The sequence below is a fragment of the Ixodes scapularis genome, unplaced genomic scaffold (assembly GCF_016920785.2).
Source record: "Ixodes scapularis isolate PalLabHiFi unplaced genomic scaffold, ASM1692078v2 PGA_scaffold2__306_contigs__length_199485367, whole genome shotgun sequence".
Taxonomy (NCBI): domain Eukaryota; kingdom Metazoa; phylum Arthropoda; class Arachnida; order Ixodida; family Ixodidae; genus Ixodes; species Ixodes scapularis.
Window position 1 is genome coordinate 197,368,305 of NW_024609857.1, and position 25,921 is coordinate 197,394,225.

Below are 25,921 nucleotides of genomic sequence, written 5' to 3' on the forward strand. Positions count from 1 at the left end.
GCCGCGACGCCGACCAACGCCGACGCAACTCAAACGCGCGAAAGAAAAAACCTTTTCCTTTTATTTTTTTTTGTGGGATTTGAATTAGAAGTTCGTCCACCTACCCCCCCCCCCCCCCCATTTTCACATACATACACACACATTATGGGTTTTTGCTCGCCTCCCACTTGAGAAAAAGTTCATAATCACTGCAACGCTAACGATGTCTACAACATAACGTTGCAGTGTAAATTGCTGTAATGAATTCTGAAGGCAAACAAACGCAAAATCGCCAACATTGTTTCCGTCAATCAACGCTCTCGGGCGGTCAACCTCAAGCATTTAGAGTGCACACCGAGAAACAAATCGGCGAGCCAAGCTTCCAAACACTGACAGCCCCAGCTAGGGTGCCTTTATGTTGGCTTTGCCTTAGGGAGGGCGATGCCGTCCTTTGTAGTACCCGATGCCGACAGTGTACGCTCACGGATAAAATAAAAGGAAATTGCCGGTAATAAAATGCCGGCGTAGCAGTGCCAAAGCTAGCAGCTCGAGCTGGGAGAAGAACGAACGCGCGTTCAATATTAAAAAAGTAGACAAAAGCGTCGGACAGAAAATGGTCTGATATCACCAGCCTAGGACATACGCGTACCAATGGGACACCCTAGCCCGCTAAAAGTGTTTTGTACGGAAGACAGCCCTGCGGCTCACGGCAGGGCAAACGATTAGCGACGCTTTGTCCTTAGCTGAACGAGCAGATCCAGGAAGCGACCGCGTCCGCGGACTACAGCTGAACACTCTCTCTCTACATGCAAAGGTCGTGCATCTCACAGCCAGCGTGAAAATATTGATGGCTCGTTATTCCCACCCGCAATGCACCCAAAACAAAAGCGTCAATATGACAGGATTACTCACCCGAAGGAAGTCAAACGAGCAGCATGACGCTTGCGGCTCTCCGGCAACGACCGTTTCCAGCTCTCCGTGAATTGGCGCGAAGCCTCAGCACCATCCGAACTCTTTGCCGTGGATTAGTGCGCCTGCCCCTCTCCTCCTGACCGAACTACATTGGTCCAGTTAAGAGGGACCAGTCCCCTCTTAATATGAAGGGAGACGCGTGAATCTTTCTGTCGGTCTTTCCTGTTCAGAGGGACCAACGAAAGGGTTTCCTTGGTCTCTCTTAATATGTTGGTGTCCCTCTAGATGTTGCTATTTTATTTTTCAATTTCCCTCTTAAAAAGAGCTTTCCCCCTGAAAGCATTGTTGTCCCCTCTAAAATCAGAGGGACAGCGTTTTTTATGAGAGACCGGTTTTAGAGTGTAGAGTCGCTCGTCACTAATTTGTGGGTTGCTGTTCGTATTTTTGGAGCCGAAAAAAGAAAAACGTCCGGCCCTGCGGTGAAAAGCAAACACTTCTGTTTATTTTCTCCATTGCGGGAACCGTCCACCGAGTGGAAGCTGGTTCCCGAACGGGTCGCTGTCGCTTCGTCCTCGCCGTCCCCCCCCGCAACCTTGTCCTTCCCGGCTGGCGCGGAGCCTGCGGGCCGCTAGTCGCCGGCTGGGCGCTCACCGTCTCTCGGCACTGGCGGAGGCCACCAAAATAGTATGCGCGAATTACAGATGCGATGAAAAGTCCTTAATTGAGCTATACTTTATGACACATTTCAATCTACACTCAGTTTTTTTCTCCAGAGTTTTTAACCTTTGCGCGGAATTCAAAAGCAATCTGCAATTTCTAAAAATAAAATCTTGTACAAAAACTATCTTTTCAAGAAAGCCATTTTAATAATTTAATTCTGATATAAAATCAATAAATTAATATTTAATTGATGTTTTTCTTTGTCAAATTGTTTATCCGGCTTTTTGGAACGTTGTAGATGAAAATATATCTGAAATCCTTCGCTGTTTTAATGGCTGTGCCATCTTTTGTTATGAATAAGTTATTTCTTAATGTAGTAGTATTTTCACGAGTGACAAATGTGGCGAAGAATTGCTAAAGAAACTAAACGTTTAATGAGGCGAACTTGTGCCCAAATAACACAACAGAAAAAGTATAGCGTCGCAGGCGTCGATGGCGGTGAAACAGCTGGATTGAACGCTAAGGCGAGACTGACTCCGGCTTGGCACGCGGAGCAGCTTTTGTACACGCGTGGGCTTCTGGAGCATTCGGCGTAGAAGGTTCGGCGCGCAGAACATTCTAGCCTCGAATCAACCCCCCCCCCCCCCCCCCCCCCGACCTCGATCTGCCAGTACCCACTCTTTAGGTCCATCGACGAAAAGTATCGGGCATGGCGCAGCCGGTCCAGATTGTCGTCGATGTGGAGCAGCGGGTAGACGACCTTTTTCGTTACGGCGTTTAGTCGGCGATAGTCCACGCAGAACCGAAGAGTCCCGTCTTTCTTTTTCACCAGGACTACCGGTGAAGCCCACTAACTGCTTGAGGGCTGGACAATGTCGTCATCGAGCATTTCTTGGACCTGCTTCTGAATGACTTCTCTCTCTTTGACAGAGACACGGTACGGCAACTGATGGGCAAGAAGCGCGTTGCCTTCAGTGACAATTCGGTGTTTCGCAACGGTCGTTTGGCGCACCTTTGACGACGTGGAGAATCACTCATTGAACTCGACGAGGAGGTCACTGAGTTGTCGTCGTTGTGGGGTAGGCAGGGTTGTGCCGGTGCCTTTCGTAAGGTGCTGGGCCTTATGTCGGAAGTTCGTTTCGAGTGCGACAGTGTTTCCGTCTCGGGCTCTGCGACGCCTTTTGCGATGCCGATCCCTCTTCCTAGAAGCAAATGGAGGCTTCCTTCAAGCAAATCGTCGCCGCAGAAAGCCTCATCGACCCCGACGGGTACGAGAACGCTTGACAGCGGCGGTAGGTTCACGTGGTTTGCGAGGACTCGTACCGCGGATGACGTCGCTTTGGGGTCCTCCTGTGGTGGAGCAGGTTTTCGAAACGTCAGCCGGTTTGCTCTGAGGTCGATGACGGCGCCATACTCGCAGAGAAAGTCCATTCCGAGGATATCGTCCCTCGAACAGTCTTGCAGAACGACGAACTTGACAGGGCACGTCTCACCGTGGATCTGGACGCGAGCAGTGAATCTCCCGACCGGTGTGATGAGGTGCCCTCCCGGCGGTTCGTATTTGAGGTCCATTCCACGACGTCGTGACTTTTCAATGCGGCGGGAGAGCCTCCCACTCAAGACTGAGTAGTCTGCTCCGGTGTCCACGAGCGCTGATGCGTCGTGGCCGTCGATGACGGCGTTTAGGTTATTGGACACCGTTGCAGGGGCGTCGTTTCAATCTCTGGTAGCGTTCGAGTGGGGGCCCTCCGATATTCGTGGAGGATCTTGGCGTCGGTCGTCTTCGGTAACTACACCTCCAGGGGCTGCCGCGCCTAGTTTCCCCGGCGAGGAGCGAGGGGGGACAGGCTTTCACGTCGGGGTAGGTGCATCGGCGAAGCTGGACGTCGTGGCGACGGCGATCGGAACTCTCGGCGGGACGCAGGCTCGGGGGACTGAGGTCGTCGCAGGTACTCGTTGACCTCCCTAGGTCGTTCACCATAACGGGGGCTCGGGTCGTTCGGGTGGAACCCGCGCAGCCCAAGTCGTCGGTATGGGCATCGGCGGTAAATGTGGTCTGCTTCCCCGCGATGGAAGCACAGAGGGCGTCGGTCGGGCGTTCGCCACACGTCGGTTATCCGGGGTGCGCGAGGCTCCGGGCGGGCGTACTGCACCGGGTCGTCGTGGCGTCTGTCGTGCTGCGGCGCAGGAGACTGACGTCGGGGCGGTGCGACATAGGTGCGAGGAGGAGGCGGTGGCCGTCGGGCCACTGCGGCATAAGTCAACGCGGGCTCCTCGGTGGCTGCCACGACGACGGGAGCCTCTGGTTGGATGGCTCTCTGAACTTCTTCCCGCACGACCTCGGCGATGGAGAGCGAGGCCGGGCGTGCGGCAGCGGGCAGCTGCTTTTTCAATTCCTCCTGGACGACTTCACGGATAATGTCACGGATGCCGGGGAGGGTGGTGCCCAGGTCGGATCCAGATGTCGCCTGAGTAGTCACGCCACGGTGTCGTTGGTAGTGTCTGGCGCGTGCTAGCAGGGCCCGTTCCATATTTGTCGCCTCCGTGACGAACTCGTCGACTGTTGTCGGGGGATTGCGGATGAGACCGTTGAATATCTCGCTTTTGACACCCCTCATCAAGTGGTGCAGCTTCTTCTCCTCGGTAGCCTGAGGATCGGCGCGGACGCTCAGGCGGAGAACATCCTCGACGAAGCTGGTGATGCTCTCATTTAGGCCTTGGGTTCTTGTTCGCAGGAGACCTTCGGCCCTCTCACGTCGGTGTTGGCAGGCAAACGTCTTCTTCAGTTCTTGTTTGCACAGCTCCCACGACGTCAAAGAAGCACATGGCTGAAAAAAAACCGAGACTGCGGGTAAACGACACAACACTAAAAAGTCTCTATAAGTCTCTATAGTTTTAGAGACTTTTTAGGTTTGTGTCGTTTACCCGCAGTCTCGAGGTTTTTTCTACCATGTGCAAAGTACACCAGCTCGTTTGCGCCCTTACTTTTTGTTCGTCAAAGAAGCCTCGGAGTTTTCCAGCCAGTGCCTCGCAGTTCCTTCCAGCAAAAAGTAAACGTTCTGCAGGCAGTGCTCAGCTGACCAACCGCTATGGCGGGCCACACGTTCATAATGTTGCAGCCGGTCCTCGATGTCCTCGTGGGCGTCTCCGTGGAAAGGCGTCGGAGTTTTGGGTGCGACGGGCAGGAATACGACGGCAGAAGCGGCTGGGGTCCGCGCCTGGTTGGCCGTCGTCGTCTTCTTCGGCTTGGGCTTGTCCAGCAGCAAACCGTATTCAGGATCCTCTCCCTTGGTGTGACGGCTGGTCTGAGTTTCAGGTTCCGCGTAGAGTGGTCTTCTTACCGGGCTTGGAATCGGACTGGCACTACGGGTTCTTGGAGGGGAACGCTGCATGGGAATGCGGTACCCCGCACCTCCACCAAAATGTCACGAATGACAAATGATGAGGAGAAGAATAACTAAAGAAACTAAATGAGGCGAACTTGTGCCCAAATAACAGAACAGAAAAAGGATAGCGTCGCAGGCGGCGAAACAGCAGAATCGAACGCTAAGGCGAGACTGACTCCGGCTCGGCACGCGGAGCTGCTTTTGTACACGCGTGGGCTTCTGGAGCATTCGGCGTAGAAGGTTCGGCGCGTAGAACATTCTAACCTCGAATCAACAAGACGGTTCTCGAATTTACCAGAAAATCACATTATATAGGCGAGTCGAGCGATATTAGCGTCCTGGTCATGTCCAGTTGGGGAGGGAAATTTTAATGTATAACTATGTGCTCGCATGCCTTTAAATATCTGCTGAAGTCAGAAACAGCACCTTGATAATTGAGATTATTCAACCGTTCCCCCTTCACAATGCAGGACATATTAAATCATATTTTGTGCCTACATCTCGTAAAGCCTATAAACATAAAACAACAACACACAATTCGCAAATATCACTAAATTCTTTCAAATACCATAACGTCCTACCTAAAGTTGAAGCCAAGTCAAAACTTAATGCCCTCATCCAATACCGCATTTTCAGTCTACTTTGCTACATCACTTTTCATTGTTTCACGCTTGCGCTCCTTTCATGTTGTAGGGGGTTATTGAAACACGGAAGATATATGCGTTTGAGTGCAGCGAGTCATATAAGTTATTACGTAGATCTAAAGCACTTCGTTTTATTGTATTTTATTAATACTGCAGAGCAACCGTTCCTGCCGACTGCACGAACCAAGACTGAACGTGGCGTTCTCTTTCTACCCCTTTGCTCACTGAATCGGATAAAATATATTTTCGGTAATATACAAAAAAATTGGCCCTGTCTTTTATGGTATGTAAATATTTTTCCGAGTCTAACAGTCTCATTCTTACCCATGAGTAACTGCTGCGTGTCTTGTTTCAATACCACTTGTTTTGCGCAGGTCATTCCAACGCAAGGTCAAGTATGGCCCCAGCCAAAAGCCATTAGGACCAGTCCTTCGGTCCTGATCATCGACCCCACCGACTTTGAGTTCATTCTCAAGACTTCCGACGGCCAGTGTGACCTGGCGACGGAGGCCATGCGCCGACACAGGCAGTCGCTCTTCTCAGGCTGTGTTTCTCAGAAGGGTCCTGGTGTCCCTTTGAGAACCACAAAAATGAATCCCTCACCAACCGTGGCCGCACTGCACGAGCTCGACGTCTTATTGGTCGGACCCTGCGAGACCCTGCCCCACATGGACATGACTGAGAGTTGTGAGTTTCACTAGAAGCCACTGACGCAAAGAACTGGTGCAAAGCTGCGGAGCGCATTGTATTCCCGATGTGTGACACAGTTATTTATTTATTTTGTCCGCAGATGACTTGACCCTGAGCTTGGACTCACCAGCGGCCCTCCGGTCAAAATCGGTCTGGGGAATAATGAGGGGTCTGGAGACGTTCAGCCAGCTCGTGTACCCTTTCAACGAAACACACGTGAGAGCGCCAATGCTTGTCTAACGTAATGGGGCATTTCATGAAACGCAATTTCAGTTGTTGTAAGCAGCGAACGGGCGTGTGGAGGAAGGCCTTTGCCATTTCACTCGTTCATTTTGATGCGACCGAGTCTTTTTTTATTAGCGTCACGCTTCGTGCTCTTTACACATTGAAACGCGGCTGGTGGCTCTGCGAAGCGTACACAATAGACCCTTTCCGAAATTCAGTCTGGCCACTTTGATCACTATCATCACCATCTGAAAAATGGCATGTGTGCCATACGAATGGCGGCTTTCTATTTACTGATGAAGGAACATGTTGAAGATACTCCTAAGCTGAGGATTCGAGGCCTATACATTCTAGACGTTAGCACGTTGCGAAACCGGAATTGAATGCAAGCGCTGCGTAAGTGTTAATTTTTCTAATTCGAGCCCAGTGAACCTGTTAGTGGCACAAAATCGACTTCGAAACCCCTTGACTTATAGAACTATCAAGGCGTCTGTGTGGGTTGGCGCTTCGTTCTGACTGGTTGCATCGTTGTGGGAAGCGACACTGGAAGAGATGATCCAGAAATACCTGTATAGCGAAAAGTTTACTCTCGTCTGCCGTTAACATGCAAAAGTGACGGTGCCCGATAAAATACTGCAGGCTACGGGTTCATTGCCGCCATTCGTATGGCAAAAGTTAAACCGCCATTTCAGCCACCAGATGGCACTGAATTTCGGAAAGGGTCTATTGAAGAAAAATGCTCGAGAACATACTTGGATCGCACAAACTCACATTTACTCCGTCTTTTTTTTTTTTTGTTCCTCGGAGTTGTTCTGGTGGCATCTGCTGTGGCCATTCCAGCTAAAGACCAGCATACTTCACGAGCGCCGGCGCATCTTAACTTAGAATGAAGGCTGATAGGCACAAAGTTTGAGTATCGACTGATACTCCCGTATGTCGCTGACTAGTTTGGCAGGCGCGTTTCACCATTACTCAAGCTAAGTCGAGCGAGGTAGAAACAGAGTCTTCACGCGTATAAGCTAACTGAATTAAGCCTCCCATTTTAGATTTTGCCTAAAGCTTGGGACGGAAATACCGTGAAACTACCCTGTAGCTTGGTAGAGTCCGCGTATTAAAGAGACATCTAACACCACCCCCAAATGTTTTTAGAGCGCAGCTCTTAGGGGCCCGTTTCCGCCTTGAGCGGCGTCGGCGTCGCCGTCGCCGTCGGCGTAACGGCGAGGTCGCGTGACTCCCAGGTCACGTGACCCCCCAAGGTCACGTGACCCCCCAAGGTCACGTGACCCTCTAAGGTCACGTGACCCCCTTAGGTCACGTGACCCCTTCAGGTCACGTGGCCTCAGGGGGTCACGTGGCCTCAGGGGGTAACGTGATCTGAGGCGGGTCACGTGACCTGAGGGGGGACACGTGACCTGAGGGGGGACACGTGACCTGAGGGGGGTCACGTGACCTGAGGGAGGTCACGTGACCCCCTCAGGCCACGTCCCCCCCTGAGGTCACCTGACCCCCTGAAGTCACGTGACCACCTTGAGGTTACATGACCCCCCTCAGGTCACGTGACCCTTCTCAGGTCACATGACCCCCTCAGGTCACGTGTCCCCCCTCAGGTCACGTGACCCGCATCAGATCACGTTACTCCTTGAGGCCACGTGACCCCTGAGGCCACGTGACCCCACTGAGGCCATGTGACCCCCCTGAGGTCAAGTGACCCCCTTGGGGACACGTGACCCCCCCGAGTTCACGTGACCCCCCTGAAGTCACGTGACCCCCGAGGTCACGTGACCCCCCTGACGTCACGTGACCCCCTAAGGTCACGTGACCCCCTTAGGTCACGTGAGAGTTGGCGGACGACCATGTGACCCCACATTCAGTGGGGTCACATGGCCTCAGTGAGGCCACGTGACCCCACTGAGGCCATGTGACCCCCTGAGGTCAAGTGACCCCCTTGGGGACACGTGACCCCCCCCGAGTTCACGTGACCCCCCTGAAGTCACGCGACCCCCGAGGTCACGTGACCCCCCTGACGTCACGCGAGCCCCCTTAGGTCACGTGACCTCAAGGAGTCACCTATCCCTCAGTACGCTTCCATCTTCCTCCTCAAGAGCTGCGCTCTAACCGGCGTTACAGGTAAACGCCTTTCATTTTTTTTTTTAATTTTTTTATTGGCAATTTATTATGGCTTCAGAAGAATACCCAATCACTATTTTGATGCAGCGTGACATATAGTTTCAATAAAGTCAAAAAGCACAACTGCTCGAAACGAAAGAAACTGAAACTGGACTGGGGAGGAAGAATGAATATAGAGGAGGTGAGAGGTGCCAAAAATCATGTAGCCGTGCAACATTTTCTTTTTTTCCGATCGACGTTTTTGCAATTTTTTAGGAGCCACAAAGCATATATATCATATTTTGTGTCTATTTTTAATCTTGAGTGTGTGCCTTCGATGACCCACGACTTTGATTATCTCTGGTGGTTATGTCTAAACCATAGAAAACGGCAGGAGAGAGTGAGCGCAACTCCAACCGGCCAGTTCTCGATCGGCGGTTTCCGGACGGAATTAAAACAAATTTGGAGCCGCAGATTGCGTTCTTGATAGTTGGGCTTGTTGTAAATTGTAAATTGGACACCTCCTACTCACGGGAAACAGCGGTACAGTGCTCGTGTAAATAGGCGGTTGACGAAAACGAGGAAGACAAAGAAGGGTTAGGGCTCAAGGCAGATCGAAGAAGATGTACGGAACGACTGCGATGACCGACACCAGCAGATTAACTTCGCCATGTAAATATTAAATCCATTTTGTTTCTTACCGTAAGTCTTTGACGTTCAATTAACACAACAACTGAATGGTGCCGAAACCCGGGACTTCAAGCCAGGAACGACCCTCAACGAAACGAAGTCAGTTGCTGAGCAGCGAACGAGTGAACGCCATGAACTAGCCTCGAACGAAATTTGGATCGACATCGTAGCAAGTAAGCGAATCTATTACCCGAAGCTTACCGATATCTCGATTGATTCAAACATAGAAAGGGTGCGAACGAAAAGGATTGCTCGCAGAGCACAAAACACCCGAATTGTCAGAGAGGCCACCGCTATTCTCAACACTGCGGATGTAATTCAAATCGAGGCCATAGCAAGAAAGCTTGAGGTAAATTATGAAGAACTCAAGAAGCTGAACACCGAGCTCGAGCCCTTCATTGCTGATGGAGATCTCGAGAACGAATACCAGTCGGTAATTGAGTACGAGGAAGAAACAACCCACACGTTGAGCATGCTTCAAAGTCAAGCAGTGAAACTACGTTCTGGTGAACCAGCGCGGCCATCAACATCGTGAATTTCCTCCCGAAGCGAAGAACGAGGACGGAGCGGTATTAAACTACTGAAGTTGCAGCTGCAATCCTTTAAGGGCGAGCTTGCTGAGTGGCAGCCATTTTGGCAACAATTTAAGTGTGCCGATCACGAAAACGGAGAACTATCAAGCGGCGAGAAGTTTCAATACTTAAGAACGCAGGTTAGTGGACCCGCCAGGGCATCTATCGATGGTCTCCAAGTGACGGATGAGTGCTACAACGACGCAATTCAAATTTTAACTAGACAGTTTGGAGACTACAGGCGAATCCAGCAAGACCACCTTACAAAGCTTCGAACGCTTCCAAGTGTCACCTACTCAAACGACACCAAGGGTTTGAGGAGACTTTGCGATCAGGTGCAAACCCACATCCGCGGTCTTCATGGACTTGGTTTCAGCTCAGACAGCTACTGGACAATGCTGATGGACATTGTCATCAAGGCTCTTCCTTCTGAAATAGTGGTGAATTTATACCGACGTGCTGGCCATTCTGAAAGGAAGACCGTCCATCCGGACCAGGGAGACGTGGCTGCACATTCATCTCCATTCACATTACAAGCAGAAGAACTGGGGTCAATCTCAGGTACTTCCAGAACTGCTGAGCTGTCCGCCAGACCAACACCTCGAACTGAGGATGTTCAACTGAACAGCAGAAGGGCGGAGGGAGATTTGCAGCAGTTGCTCGAATATCTGCTAATTGAGATCGAGAGTAGAGAGAGATCTGGTGTCAGAGATGATCGTCCACCAAGAAAAAATCGAGAGCAACTACATCAACGAGCTCACCTTCCGACTTCTGCGGTTCTCCATGCCAAATCTCAAGATAACAAGAAGGAGTGCATATTTTTGCAAAACTACAGGACACAGCACGGAAAACTTCTCCAATAGCATCTCCCTAACGGAGAAGAAGGAGAAACTCTCAGGAGGGATGCGATGTTTCCGGTGCACCCTAAGAGGGCATAGGTCAAAGGACTGTCACAGGAAATTGTCTTGCACTTCCTGTGCGGGGCGACACGCAACATCAATGTGAGATCCGACCTGGAAGCCTTCAGCGAACACTAGTGCAACACTAACCATGACGACTAGCGTTCAAAGCGCTGGCACTGGTAGTACTGGGATTTCGATAGACGACGATGTCCTACTTCAGACCTTTCGAACCTGGGTGGTCGAGGATGGGAATACTGTCTACGCACGTGCCATCTTAGACGGTGGAAGTCAGCGAACGTTTATTCGAGAAGACGTTTCTCGCAAGTTGGATCTTAAGGTGCTAGGAGAGACCAGACTACGCTTGAACACCTTAGGAAGTTCTACTTCACTGCCGAAAAAACGAAGACTGGTTCAAGTGAACCTGCGTAGTCAGTACAACAACGAAGAATGCAGCGTTGAAGCGGTAGAAATCCCATTTATATGCGAGGACATTGTTCAGATACCTGTAAACCATGAGTTTGTCCGCAGCATTGAAGAAGATGGAGGCTGCATCGCTGACAAACTTCTCTTCCCCGGCGTTCCCACTGAACCAGGCATAAGCCTGCTCATTGAGTCGGACCAAATCTGTAAAGTCGCCAGTGAGCGGGCGCAACGTTGTTAACGCAACTGCAGGCTGATGGCTTTAGACGCTAAATTTGGGTGGACATTTCAAAGACCCGTAACGCTGCAGTGCTCGTTTACTGGCCGCACCAACACGATGGTCTGTATACTAAAGATCGGAACCATCGAAGCCGTAGACGATGCGACCTTACGCAGCTTTTGGGACATTGAAAGCATAGGAATAACAGACAACGCACTATTGCAATAGTTCAAACGAACTATTGCAAAAGTGGATGAACGGTACGAGGTGTGCTTGCCATGGAAACCTAACGCAGGGGAGCTAAACGATAACCGATCCACAGCTATGAAACGACTCGAGGGATTGCAGAAGAGGCTATCACGCAACGAGTGTCTTTCCAAAGAATATAGCAACACTATGCTCAACTACCTTAATGATGGACATGCGGAGAGGGTTCCCTCAGAGTTACCATGCACAAACTCACGCATCTACTACATGTCTCACCAAGCAGTGATCCGAATGAACTCTGAAACTACAAAACTGCGAGTCGTGTTCGACGCGTCGTCTCATGCAAATGAAGCCGCTTCACTGAACAATCATCAAGAGAAGGGGCTCAACATGAGCGCGGATCTAGTCGAGGTTCTAATACGCTTCCCAGCGTATCCTATTGCTCTCACAGCAGACATAGCGTGAGCGTGAGACCCGAGGATCGTGACGCACTCCGTTTTCTGTGGTTTGACACTAAGTCTGAAACGTCAAACAAAGAGCTACCAACTGAAGAATAGAGGATGACACGCGTGCCATTTGGAACATCGGCAAGCCCATTCCTTCTATCGGCTATTCTGAAACATCATTACAAAATGTGACAGGAGCTATGAAGCATACTGCAAGACTTCTTCAAAAGTCATTCTATGTGGATGACTTGCTCTTCGGAACGAAAACAATAGAAGGGGCTGCGGATCTACATAAGCAAGCCAATGAGATTCTGAAATCTGCAGGCATGACACTGCGAAAATGAGCAACCAACGCAAGGCATCTTCAGGATATGCTTGACGAGGGTCATAACACGTCAACGTTTTCAGAACCCAGAGGAATTCTTGGACTGCGATGGAGACGGGATAACGACACTTTGTTGATTCCAGTTAAGAATGTACTCAACTTCATCAACGGCAACAGCACAACAAAGCGTTGTGTACTACGTGCTGCAGCGAGGGTCTTCGACCCACTTGGACTTATTTCCCCGTTTGTAATAAGAGTGAAGGTCTTGTTTCAGCGATTGTGGTAACGCGGACTTAACTGAGACGAAGAGCTTCCTGAAGACCTCTCAGAAGACTGGCAACAATGGTGCAAAGAGGTTTCACAGATAGAAGATACTGCCACCAACCGGTGTGTCATAAGCACACAAGAAGAGCACAAGACGTCTCTACAACTGCATGTCTTCCGCGATGCCAGTCCCCTCGCTTATGGAACGTGTGCCTACCTGAGGGTGAAAGAAATGAATGGCAAGACAGATGTCAGTCTGGTATTCTCTAAGACTAGGGCAGCGCCGATAGAACGTTTGACACTTCCGCGCCTGGAGCTTATGGCGGCAGTGATTGGGAACCGAATAGGCAACTACCTGAAAAAGATGATGGACCTCCAGGAGATATTCTTCTGAACAGACATCACTATTGCTCTTCACTGGATCAAGGGTTCAGCAGTAAAATGGAAAACGTTCGTGTCTAATAGGGTTACCGAAATTCAATCTGGAGGGGAACCGGCCAGTTGGAACCACTGCCCTGGACTTGACAACCCTGCGGACTTGATGACACGAGGAATATCAATAGATAAATTACGAACGAGTCAACTCTGGTGGAACGGCCCTAGGTGGCTCTCTGAAGACAGAGACACCTGGCCAGGTGTCATTACAAGCGAAAATAACCCGACGGAAGTAGAAGAAGAGGAACGAGTGAGTAAACATCAAAGTGCTTAAGATACAAACCAATGTAACGACACCTCTTTTGAAGCTGGAACGATACAGTAGAATAGGACGACTACTACGAGTCACTGATTGGATGATGAGGTTCGTTAATAACTGTAGAACGCCTCAAAATCGCACCAAAGGTCCTCTAATAACTGAAGAGATTGAAAGGGCAGAACTGCGTTGGGTCAGGCAAACGCAAGAGGAGGCTTACCCCAGAGAGCTCAACGAACTGCTGGAGGGAGGGAGATTGACCGAGAAATCCAGCATCATCGCTCTAAACGCCTACCTCGACGCACACCGGATCGTGAGAGTTGGCGGACGGCTACAAAATATGAACGAAGCAGTGGAGATCAAGCACCCATTACTACTGCCACCTGAACATCCTTTCACTGAACTGCTGATTAACGACATGCATAGGCGTACACTCCATGGAGGACTTCAAGACACTGTTACACAGTTACGTGAACTTTATTGGGTGCCAAGGGCACGACAGACTGTCAAGAAGGTTATAACCCGATGCAACGCCTGCGCAAGGTCAAGAGTGAAAAGAGCATCAGCACCGACTGCACCATTTCCAAAAGACCGCGTAAATGAGGCGAGCCCATTTGAAGTAGTAGGAGTGGACTTTGCCGGACCTTTGTTAGTCCGATCCGGACACTCCGAGAAAAAAGCATATATAGCACTATTTACTTGTGCAGTTACTGGTGCTGTCCACCTGGAACTAGTTACAAGCCTCGCAACTCCAACATTTCTCATGGCCTTCCAGAGATTTACAGCAAGGAGAGGGACACCCAGGTTGGTATACAGCGACAACGCCTTTACTTTCAAAAGAGCCTCAAAGGACGTCCGCGACTTATGGAACGTGCTAAAAGGCAAAAGAGTGCAAGAACACTACACCGAACAACAAATACAGTGGAAATTTATTGTTGACCGAGCTGCCGGTGGGGGGGGGGGGGGGGGGGGGGGGGGGGGGGTTGGGAGCGGATAGTACGCACTGTCAAAACAAGCCCTCGGAAAGTTCTTGGAAGAAAGTGCTGCACTTTTGAAGAGCTTACCACTATACTCCATGAGATTTAGGCAGTCGTTAACTCACGGCCCCTCTCATTCCTGCATGCCTCTCCCGACGAGCCCGAAACGTTGACCCCGGCGCTTTTTCTGACCGGAAAGCGACTGACAGCTTTTCCAACTGCGGGTGCTGAGAAACTCCAAACCTCTACGAGGGAAAATGTCACCCGGCATTGGAGAAATCATCAACAACTACTAGACCACTTTTGGCAGCGGTGGCAAAAAGAATACTTGCTCCAGCTGCAATCAGCACACGAAACAACTTGTCACCGAGAGAGCCAAGTTCAAGAAGGAGACCTGGTTCTAGTTGAGGAGAAGAAAACGCCTATGGTGGACTGGCTGGGCGAATTGGGCAGGCATTCTACGGCTGGGATGGTATAGTGCGATCCTGCGCTGTGAACTTGCCAGGCGGACAAGTGTTGAAAAGACCCGTTCAACTTTTATATCCCCTAGAGCTTTATATTGAATGAGCGATCTAATAACTCTCATTTGGGGGCAGTGTGTTGTAAATTGTAAATTGGACACCTCCTACTCACGGGAAACAGTCGTACAGTGCTCGTGTAAATAGGCGGTTGACGAAAACGAGGAAGACAAAGAAGGGTTGGGGCTCGTGGCAGATCGAAGAAGAAGATGTACGGAACGACTGCGATGACCGACACCAGCAGATTAACTTGGCCATGTAAATAGTAAATCCATTTTGTTTCTTACCGTAAGTCTTTGACGTTCAATTAACGCAACAGGGCTCTCATATTGCATGTACAAATAATAACCTTGGGGAGCAAAAATAAACATTCAGTGTCCCTTTATTGCTATGAACACACTTATTAGTACATTTAAATTTCAGAGTAAAAAATAAGAAAAAGAAATGAAACAACCGAATAATGTTGTTGTATATGTTAAACACATAATTTATAATACAAACAAAAAGACGAACGTAAATTTTTTTTTTTTTTTAATGCAAGGTTTGAGGAATTTTTACTCCCGGTTCAAACTCTTGTTGTTGTTTTTTTGTTTGTTTTTTTGCGGAGTTTTTTGCGTCAGGGCTAACTTTCCTACAGGTGTTACTTGAGCTAGTTGGTACATACTTGAATATGGTCAGCTGAACAATTACAAATTAAAACAACCGTGAGAGGAAACACATACACACCGCTGACTATCAACTTGCTGCCTTTAATACTCTGTCTTCCTTTTTTCCTCTTTGCTACAGCTAGTGATAAAAGCCATCCCCCATGTCCACGCGATGCACCCATTAGGGTGTTATGCGGCTCGTGCCACGTCCCAAGTATTGTTTTTCTTTCTGGTGGATTGTGATAGACGGGGTGCTCTCGCACAGTTGAGCACTGCCTTCGATGGCCAGGGCTTCAATTACTTCATGTGCATTACTTCACGGTTGTTGTAATTTGCAATTGTCCAGCTGACCATATTCACGACTAACGTCTAGCATCAAACGAGTAGTGGTGATGAAAACGTAAAAGCGTTTGTAGCACAGCAATTTATGCGCAGTAATTGACGATTATATACGGAAGAAATAAGACGCTAAGGGCACATCGTCCGCTTGTCCCGCTCTGAATGTGCACCGTGCACCAGTTTGCAGTGAACCAGACAGGGATCAACGACGCGCCGAGATTCTCGCACCGGGGACTCCTCATCGACACTTCGAGGCACTTCCTCCCAATATCCTCAATCATCGACACCTTGGTAAGATCCTGTTACCAGGCACCAGGAATACACCTTTTTTCAAAAGTGCGTGCCATCTGGTGACTGCTGCGCCAAATATCTGGGTCCGTTTTGGTCGTACTATGAGCATGTACAGTAGCTGACGATATAAAAAGAAACCGGGCAGGCGCGTAGCTCCAAAGACTTCCGGTGCTATCTAATGAAAGAAAGCTGAGTTATGATCAAGACTATACACCAACTCAACTTTATGTCGCGCCGCGGTGGTAGTGCTTCGGAGCACCGCCGGTCTGGGAGTGGGGATGGAAGTCACCATGCGGGACGGGAATTCCTGCGTTCTTTTGGAAGGAACCGATAGAGGACCTTTCGTCAAAACGGCGCGATCGGTGTTGTACCAAAAGAGCTGGGAAAGGTATGTGTTTTCTGCTTGCTCGGCTCGTCCGAGAACGTGGATAGTGCCGTGAATACCAGACGCCGTCGGGCTACGATTGTTTGTGCGGGAAGAACTTCGGCTTCAATTTAGTTCTGGTGGTCAAATTATTTGTTTGCTTTGCTTTACCACGAACGCGGGAAAACCGTCAAGATCTCTGGATTACCCGCGGTCAACATTCAGCGCGCCTTAACATTGAAACCGCCTTGGGATCGTTCAAACTGTCGTCTGCTCGTTCAAACAACAGCTGCCAGTACACCAAACGTTAAGATAAAAGGAGTCCAGAGACTTTTCAGTTTGAAGGGGGCTAAGTGCATGGACTCGGTGTAAACAGTAGGTACAGTGATATGTTGAATATTGTTACCATCACAAACATGTGATGGGCTTCAGTCTCCGCCCCCCCCCCCCCCCCCCCCCCCCCAGATATTTTGGACTGGAGGGAATGGTCGAGCTTGTTTTAATCTGAAATTATTTATGCATATGTATAGCTACTGTCGCTCTTCACTGCATAAAAGATCGCGTAGATGGTCATTGTTAGAAACTTGTTGTCAGAAGGCCCTACTCGTCATATGCTCGGTGGTTCGGAAGTTCAAAGCTACGTCTTTTTGACCTAAATAACTGTGTCATTGATAAAAAATAATAAATAAAACAACATAACGATAAATACAAAAACTAAAACGCTGGAGAGAAAAAAAAAACTATCAAGAATCCGCCGGAAGTGTTGTATTCTTTCATATTCAGGGGTTTAGAATTACGAAACAAGTTTCTCCTATCAAAATGTGTACAGGCTAAAAGAAACACGTCCCAAAAACGTATAGTTAAAAAATATATTTTTTTTTTTGCGTGCCGAAATTGAACGATATTAGAAATCTTTATCCATGAGTTAATTTATTCCTCAACGTGAAAACAACAATATATACATTAATTTGTGTTCTGCAGATGGTAATGATATGTACTGTCAGTGGTGTTAATTTAAATGCGATACCTCAAACAATTTCGACGAAAAAAATGACCAAGTTTAGGGCATAATTGCCCGTGGATACATGTTTGAATACTTCTTCGAAACTCGGCTTGAACAACAATAATCATGTCCTAAGACTACACTTACCTATAGGCTATTAGCCTCGAGAAGTTCGCGTGGCGCCCCCTTACGGCGAACCGGGGTGACGTCACGGGAAGGAGAGAATATTTCCCCGACTCGCCCTGCGGAGGCTGTGACGACGCTAGCTGTCGGCACGCTCGTTTCTATATATTTTTTTTTTCTGGAGTGTTTTTCGTAGGAAGTGTAAATGTTTGTATGTGCCTTTATTGAGGTATGGCCTGTAGCTACAGGCGAAACTTCAACCAACATTTTAAGCATGGTTGACAGGGCAGGTAACGCATGAATCGGAGCTGGTATATGAAAATAAAGAAATATGGCCACAATTGCAGGAGCAGCATTATAGATTTACATCTCACACAATAAATGCTGCTGATGGTCTGAATGAATTGGCAGGTTGTGCATACTATTTTTTTTTGTATCTCCGTTTTTAAACAAGATCGCCTAAGCAGAAAAGCTGCATGCTGCTCGAGCAAAATGCTAAATACAGTCTGGGCCATGGGGAGAGAATCACGAGTAAGACAGCACAAGTACAGGGACAAAGTGAAAAAAAAACAAGGAACAATTAATATATACATTGCTCGCATTTGACCTTTGCTAGATTTGGATAGTATTTGAATGGACTACACGGGTGGTATCTGTGGACCTGTTTATATCAACCATGAAGTAATGTATAACAAACGTAAGCGAAGCTGTCTAGCTCGTTATTAGTTCTTTAAGCACTAAAATTGACATTTTATTTAAATCGAATTGTCCTGAAGCTAAAGTATCAGAAGCTTTTCTCACGCAGACTGTCGCCCTTCACAGGTTCCACATTTTCTGCTACTAGTGCTGCATCTACCACTGGACAGACGTTCGAATGCTTGCTTTTATTCCTGTTTTTCTCTGTTGTCAGAGAGTCCAGCTGTGTATAGGGAGTTTGGAGGCTGAGGAAGCTTTTGGAGACCTGCAGCAGTGTCTCTTTTAACTGGAAATGACAATTCAAACTTAACGGTGTATTTTCCGAATACCCAAGGCTGGAATAAAAATGTCAGGAAAAAGTATAAACATTCCAAATGACGGCACTATTGCTGTGCATATTTTGGGCAGTTCAATACATATCATACAGGCAACTGGGGGCAATTCGGCCGTCTTTGCTGCTACAATACAAACTAATTTCCAGTAATTGTGCATCTTCTAAGAGATATGCCAGAATACGTGTATAAACTATATAATTAATTCACGAAGAAGCTACATTTATGTAAAACAACCCTGTTCCACGAGCACTTCAAAGATAATCAAACACAGGGCCTTTAAAACATCTGCGAACCAGCGCATGCAGAGTGGCAGCGCAAAGTCGGGGGTCGCGAGCTAATTTGCCGACCACCCAAAGGCCGAGGATATGAATGCCACTTCAAATGCCTTGAAAGCGGGATGTAATATCGTCCTAAATCATAAGCATGGAAGGAACAGAATTCCAGCGTCTGAAACACTTGCGCCGCCGCTTCACCGATCCCTCGCGAAATTGCCTTGTGTCGTGTGGACGGACGGGGAGGTTCATCGGCGGAATTGCCTCCGCCGATTGCTTTCGAGATTTGTAACCCAATTTTAAAGGTAAAAGGGACGAGCAGGCTTATAAAATGTACGGAAGCACGTCAATATCGGCCTAACTCAACGTCTTGTACACCGGGTAAACGAAGTCTAGCTCCTCGAAGAGCTTGCGGCGCACAACGCCAAACCAGGAAACCGGTGCTGGGAGGCGAGCCGATGCGAGATCGCGGAGCGGAGACATCTCCCTGACGTCACGGTACACCTCACCCAATCAGGGCGTGGCGACCGCAGCGACGCTTGTGTTCGCTCTCGGGGCTAATACATAGATCATTCTTAAAAAAAGTTAAGCATCTCTACCATTATTATCTTCGGGTATAGCGCGCTTCAAATATAACACAAACGACAATTGTCAAAAACCCGTCGTCTTTCCTCGCTCCTTCGGGAATCTATTTCTTTAAAACTAAGCATGCCAGAGGATTGAAATAAACGGCATTGTCTTTCGCAAGGAATGCGGCACCGCATGTAAAAATGCGAGAAAAGAAATTACGAATGTACCTCACTGCTTGAACCCGAATGAAACCGCCCGCCGTTTTTCGAAGTTCGTCGACTTTTGACTTTTCAGGAATCGAAAGTTCGACCATTTTCGAATTTTTTAGATTAATAAGTTCAAAAGTTCCAAAATTATCGATTTTCTTAGCGTAGAAAGGTCGAAAGTTCGAAAAGCTTCGAACTTTTTAGTGCAAGAAGGTCGAAAGTTCGAAAATCATCGAATCTTTTAGTCTATGAAGTTCGAAGGTTCGACAAGCATCGAATTTTGCAGCGTAATAAGGTCGAAACTTTGAAAAACTTTGAACTTCTCAGTCTAACAAGGTCGAAAATTTGACTTCCGTCGAATTTCTCGATATGGAAAGTTCGAACATTCGAAATCTTTCGAACCTTTCGCACCGCTTGAATCGATCATCGAACCTTCGGTTCGAAAACCGTTCGCGGCATTCCTATCTATGGGTGTGCCGAAGTGTGTAGTGTTTACTGTCATCTGTCGAAAACACGAAAAGGTTTTTGTTGTGTATTTTTTGTAATAGCTTAAAATAATAGATTTGATCGACTTTGAGTAGGCCATGTTTATTAAACAAGGGTCCGGTGGGGAGATATTGGGCATTACCCTTGTGGTTTTCAAAAAGTCGTAAAACGTTTTTCTGTAGGATGGCCAGTCTATTATAATTTGTGGTCGATGTCGTTCGCCAAACTAAAGTACAGTAATAAAGTTTTGAGAAAAATAGTAAGCAATACATTTTTCTTTTCTAGCCGAAGGGGTTTACGATTTTGTATCTTGCACAGTAAAACCTCGTTATAACAAAATGGGATATAACAAACTAATGGATATAACGAAGCAATCATAATTCTCCTCGTTTGCTAAAAGTGGGAAGAAGTGTACAGTGGGCTATAACAAACTAATGGCTATAACGAAATAATTACGGCTTCAACTTTGTTATAACGAGGTTTTACTGTATATATATTCTACGGCTCTAGATAACTCGATGTTTAGCCTATTTATGAGTATTTAAATTTAACGGATGTAAGCTGAAAATAAGTATAGTAGTGCTCGGTGAAACCAAATAAAAGCCACTTCTCTCGCGCAAACTTTTCGGACCCCCGAAAAGGAATCGCTCAGCCCACCGACTGCGTGGTTTCAGCCACGCTTGACACTTTCGTTTTGCACGAAAGGCCTCTACAATCGGCGCTACAACCACCTAAAGTCCCTTCCTACTTCTTTTTTACGAGTGACGACAACCAATTCAAATGGCAAAGCACATTCCGATCGGACAAAATGGCGTTGTTCAGTCCTCTCCTGTGCGTCTGCTGTGCCGTCTGCTTGAAAGAGTTCAAAGATTAATGACGTTACGCGAAATCCCCCTTTGGCAGTATCCAGTTGCCACGCGCAATGTTGGATGGTTTTCGAACACTTCCCCCGCGCTTATCCGCTTCACGGTTGACCGAGGACTGGTCGCACCTTCTTGACGGCACCATTCCACCAGCACTGCGCGACCACGGTTATCGCTTTCTCTTTTTCGCAAATTGTGGGCGAAAATATGACTTTTTCTACCCATGTTTAATATATTAGAGATATTTTTCCGGGGAATTTGGCAATCGGATTATGTCATTTTAAGAATATAGAAACTCAAGTTGTATTCATTGGGGTTTTCTTTTTTCTGATCGCAGCAAAGTGCTTGGTTTGTTCTTTGTTTTTTTTTTCTTATATTTGAAACATATTTTGTATAAGTTTTGTTTTCGTGGTTTCACCTGAACCGCTTTGCCTTAGCACGACTAACCCTTATAGGTTCGGTAATGAAGTTTGCCGGCTGACAGCAGACATTGGCGCTCTCCTAGTATTCCACGTATGACCAGAAACTCGCTTCACTCTCGGAATACCTTATAGTTGGTTTACTGTTGAGGTGACCGGACTACAGATGCCACGTGTTCGCCAGACAAATCAAGCAGCTGCCTTTTATTTGCCCGCTCTCTGCTTATGAGCGTGAGCAGAGACACTTTGGGCAAGGCCGACGGTCGATGAATCCGCCAAGCACGTACAGTGTGCTCAACTGTTAAATATAATGTGGGAGCGGTGGCCGAAACTGATATCCGAGCTGTCTCGCGATTAAAGGCGGCAGAGAATAAGGAGGCTCTTCTCACGATTGTAGCCACTCCCCAATAGAATTGTCGCTTGACCTCCCTCGAGGCTTTCTTAATCACCCACGCTTTAAATTTTTACTTGTTTGGTTCGCTGTTTTTGCTACTCTGTTTAGTCACACCTACGCATTCACCATGCGGGGCTACCCCATCTCGGTGCTCTTGCAGTTTTTTCTCATAAAGGCCACCTTCTTTAAACGACAAAATTGAAGAGCGTCATTTTTTTAATTGTTTTTATTGCCGAGTCACGCATCGGTGAGTGTTTCGGAGCTGGGAGTGTAACTCTGGAAAATAGCAGCGGCATAAGCTGCCAGAGTGAGCCGGTAGATGACGCATGCAGTCTCTCCGGCCACCGCACCCGCGTTATATTTAAGAGTTGAGTACACTGTACATAGCATCCCTGTACGCTAAAGGAGTATTTACACGAGTGAAAAATCCTCATAGGGATGTGCGTGACGTCGACAGCAGGGGCGATTTCCGCTTCGTCGCTCAATCCGACAAAGTGCGGGGGGAAAGGATGACAGCGTTTGCAGTCCGTTTGAGTGGTTGCCAGACTTGACGCCACCGCAGACGAATTTTGCGAGCTCTACATTTGACACGGAGTAGATGACCGGCGAAATATAATTGAAAACCAACTGATCGGTGGCCAAAGCAGCAATTTTCGTCCCTCCCTCCGCCACGTAGCCGAGGTCTCAGCGCCGCATCGGAACAAACCCTGACGTTTCCGTCGCGTGAGGCAGGCGCCGGGAAGAAATCCCCGAGATTTCTCTTTCGTGCGAATGCCCCTTTAGCGCTGAGTGCAATCGGTGCCATAGACACATTATCGGGGGCCTTTGCACTTTCTCCTTTTACGTTGTAAAATGTCGCCCATGGTGCCAGCTGAACGAGTAGGCCCAAGCACGGCATCGACTCATTGATTCGATGACGTGCTTGGGCCTTTCCTTTTTATATATATATATTAATATCACCAATTTTAATCCAAATGAAAAATTTGTCAACCACGCTGACGACACAAGTATACCTTTTAATTCAAATAATGCTGATACCTTAATTGATATGGCAAACTTGACTCTGTCTAGATTAGAAACATGGAGTGAGAACAACGCGTTGCAAATAAATGTGAAGAAAACAAAAGCCGTGCTTTTTCGCCCGAAAAATAAACTTGTAAACATTACAAAACACATAAATTTATATTCTAGCAACATTAAAATGGTAAACTTCTTTAAGCTCTTAGATGTTACTTTCTCTGAGAATATTGTCGTGGGAAATTCATATAAACTACCTTATCCCAAAGCTATCCCGGGCTGTGGGCATGTTAAATCGTCATCGTTATATTTTGCCAGAAAAAGTAAAACTATTATTATATAATTCTCTCTCCACTCCCACTTAAATTACTGCCACTTAGTTTGGGGTACAACGACTTTTCCTAATCTAGAAAAGCTGCATGTGTTGCAAAAGAAAGCACTTAGAGCTTGAGGAGATGTCCCGTTTGACTTTCATACAGCTAGCTTATTCAGAAAATTTCAAGTCGTAAATGTCCACACATAATATGATTACAGGCTTGCCACTAGCCTAAAAGTTGAGCAAATTAGAAATCCGAATTTTTTTTACAAATCTTGCACAAATCTCGAAACACATTCATAGTTACCCGCGGAGCTCAATGTTGGGAGGTGGTCACACCGAAAACAAACTATGGCACACAAACGCTGAAATACGTTGTTCCCAAATTATTTCATCTGTTTTTAGCTAAAGGTATTGATTGGGACAAATTACCGTTGAGTGAAGTGAGGTCACCCTTTTTTCACTGATGTAGTTGCTCTCCTTACTCCGTGTTTTGTTCTTAATACTATGAGCTTGTTTTTGTTTTTGTTTGCCCGTCATGCCCTCTATGTCAACATTGTGATAATCTAAGGTATTATGCTTAACACGTTGTGATGGCGATCATTTTCTGTACATTTCTGTTTCTCTTTTGATTACTGTATTATTTTTCCACTCTGTCGCTGCTGCTGTAGGCGGTCAGGAACCTGTCAAGCTGTACCTCACAGCTTTTTTTCTGATCGCCACCATCATCTTATGGTGGAAATAAACACTATTATTATTATTATTATTATTATTATTATTATATACGAGTCCCAGCTGAATGCTGACACGCAACCCTGTGCACAGGCAGCCTTCCATCTCATGCTCCCCCAGTGTTGTCTTCAACCCTGCTCTTTTACAGCGGAGCTGTCAAGGGCTAGTTTCCCCAGTATCGTGTCCGCGGGCAAACAAATGTCGAAACAAAACTCTGGACAGCTACCGACATCTATGAACGACGGTGGTAATCAGACAACTGGCTTGCCGGTTGTTCTGTTGCCGCCGTCGCTCATAGATGGCGGCAACCTTTCGAGCCTTTCCACTCTGGCTTGCCGAGTTGCGGCCGGCCATTACTTCATTCCCACCATAGTATAGCTTCGCTGGTCTCCCTTCTTCACCAGAGTGGAAAAGCTAAAAGTTTTTTTTTTCTGACTTCCATGTACCGTTGTGTACACCTGACAACATTAAAATAGATTAGCATTGCGTCGTGTACGTCGGAATCATTAATTCATTTTATAAGGTAGCCTCAGTAGATCTTACGCTACAAGGGCTGGGCACCAGGGAGCGAAAAAAAATCTGCGAATTTGACCCGGCGGCGTTGGCTCTGCGCATGGCGTCAGAAGAGTGACGGTGGCGCCGCACTCAAAGCGAACGTGCCACCGGGCCAAGTTCGTGGGTCCTTCGCCGAATATTTGCTCTACGCAGTTGAGCATTAAAACAAGCCGGAAAGATTGTCTGTCGCACAAAGAAAGTTCCAACTTTCACCAAACCTGCATTGAGCTGGTAGGGTTTACCTGGAAAAGTATCAAGGCGTAGTTTTGCGCTTGTAAAAAATGAGACTAACAGACTTGAGAAACTTAATGTCGGACATGGTCGCATATGACCGAGTTAGCGATGAATGGAAATTCTTGCGCCATATTGCAAAAGACGCAGCGAGTAGACGACACACTGTGCTCTTTTGTACAAGGCCTATCGGAAAATGGCGCCCCAAGCTACATTCGACTCGGTCGTCTGCTAACACAACCGCCCTTGACTGTGGCAAGGTTGTTCGTCTCATATTTTACATAAAAAATGGCGCCCTAAAATTTCACAACTTTAAAACCCACCCCCTCAATGCTCGTTCGGTGATAGTCAGACTATTTTATAAGGAGGCTCCGATTCTTTCGGCTCGTTTTAAGTAGTAAGAAGCGGCCCCTTTAAAAAATTTTCTTGACGAATTTGTCGTTGTACCTCTCTGAAAATTTCCTTAGAAATAAATATTCGAAAGCGTTTGAAAATAACATTATATTCCGAGTCTTGGTAGACGAAGTATGTGGAAACCAGAAAAGGTCATATCTAAGAGTCTGTAGCAGTGTAGACGTTTTTGAAAGACGCTACTGTTCAGTGGCCATTTTGCTCATGCTTCCGTGCAGGACGCGATGGCGTACAACAAAATGAACGTGCTGCATTGGCACATTGTGGACGACCCGTCGTTTCCATTCGTCAGCGAGTTGTATCCAGATCTGAGCAAGAAGGTAAGTTAAGGGTGGCATGAACGTAGCGTTATAGAACATTTGTCATACATGCAATAAGCCATATTAACTCTTACAAAGCTTTCTGAGCTGTGGTAATCCTGATATTGATTAAGGCATTTACGTAGTCCGAGGATTTCCTCGAGACGTTCGTCAAAAGCGGCTTATGAATCGGTAGAGAAATGCGTCAGAATTGGCTTCGGTTGGGGTCCAGTCAATACTCGGCGAACATTGGGTTGGTGCTCTTGTCCAGTCACTGCGGCAGCCAAGATCCTCGGGAACTAACATTTTTTGGGGGGTGCATCACTTCGACTCTACGTTACCACCTACCAGGGCTTGTCCATGATCACGTTCCGTGTTTTCGGTGTTTATTTTTCGTCGCATTCGGAGATGTCTCTTTGAGGTTTAGTTCATCCCACAAAGTACACATCGCGACACTGTTAGCGCGAACACGACATCGGCGCATTTTCGCATTTTACTTCTAAATAATATTAGCGAGC

General features: G+C 47.5%; 1 protein-coding gene across 1 annotated transcript in view; it reads left to right on the forward strand.

Moving 5' to 3' along the window:
* LOC8028519 (beta-hexosaminidase subunit alpha) overlaps positions 1-25,921 on the forward strand; it is a 116,794-nt gene that overhangs the window by 22,797 nt on the left and 68,076 nt on the right. Inside the window, exons 2-5 of the mRNA XM_040208932.3 lie at positions 5,956-6,268; positions 6,372-6,487; positions 16,001-16,111; positions 25,323-25,424. Coding sequence (XP_040064866.1) covers positions 5,956-6,268; positions 6,372-6,487; positions 16,001-16,111; positions 25,323-25,424 — 642 coding nt within the window. The remainder of the gene's footprint in view (positions 1-5,955; positions 6,269-6,371; positions 6,488-16,000; positions 16,112-25,322; positions 25,425-25,921) is intronic.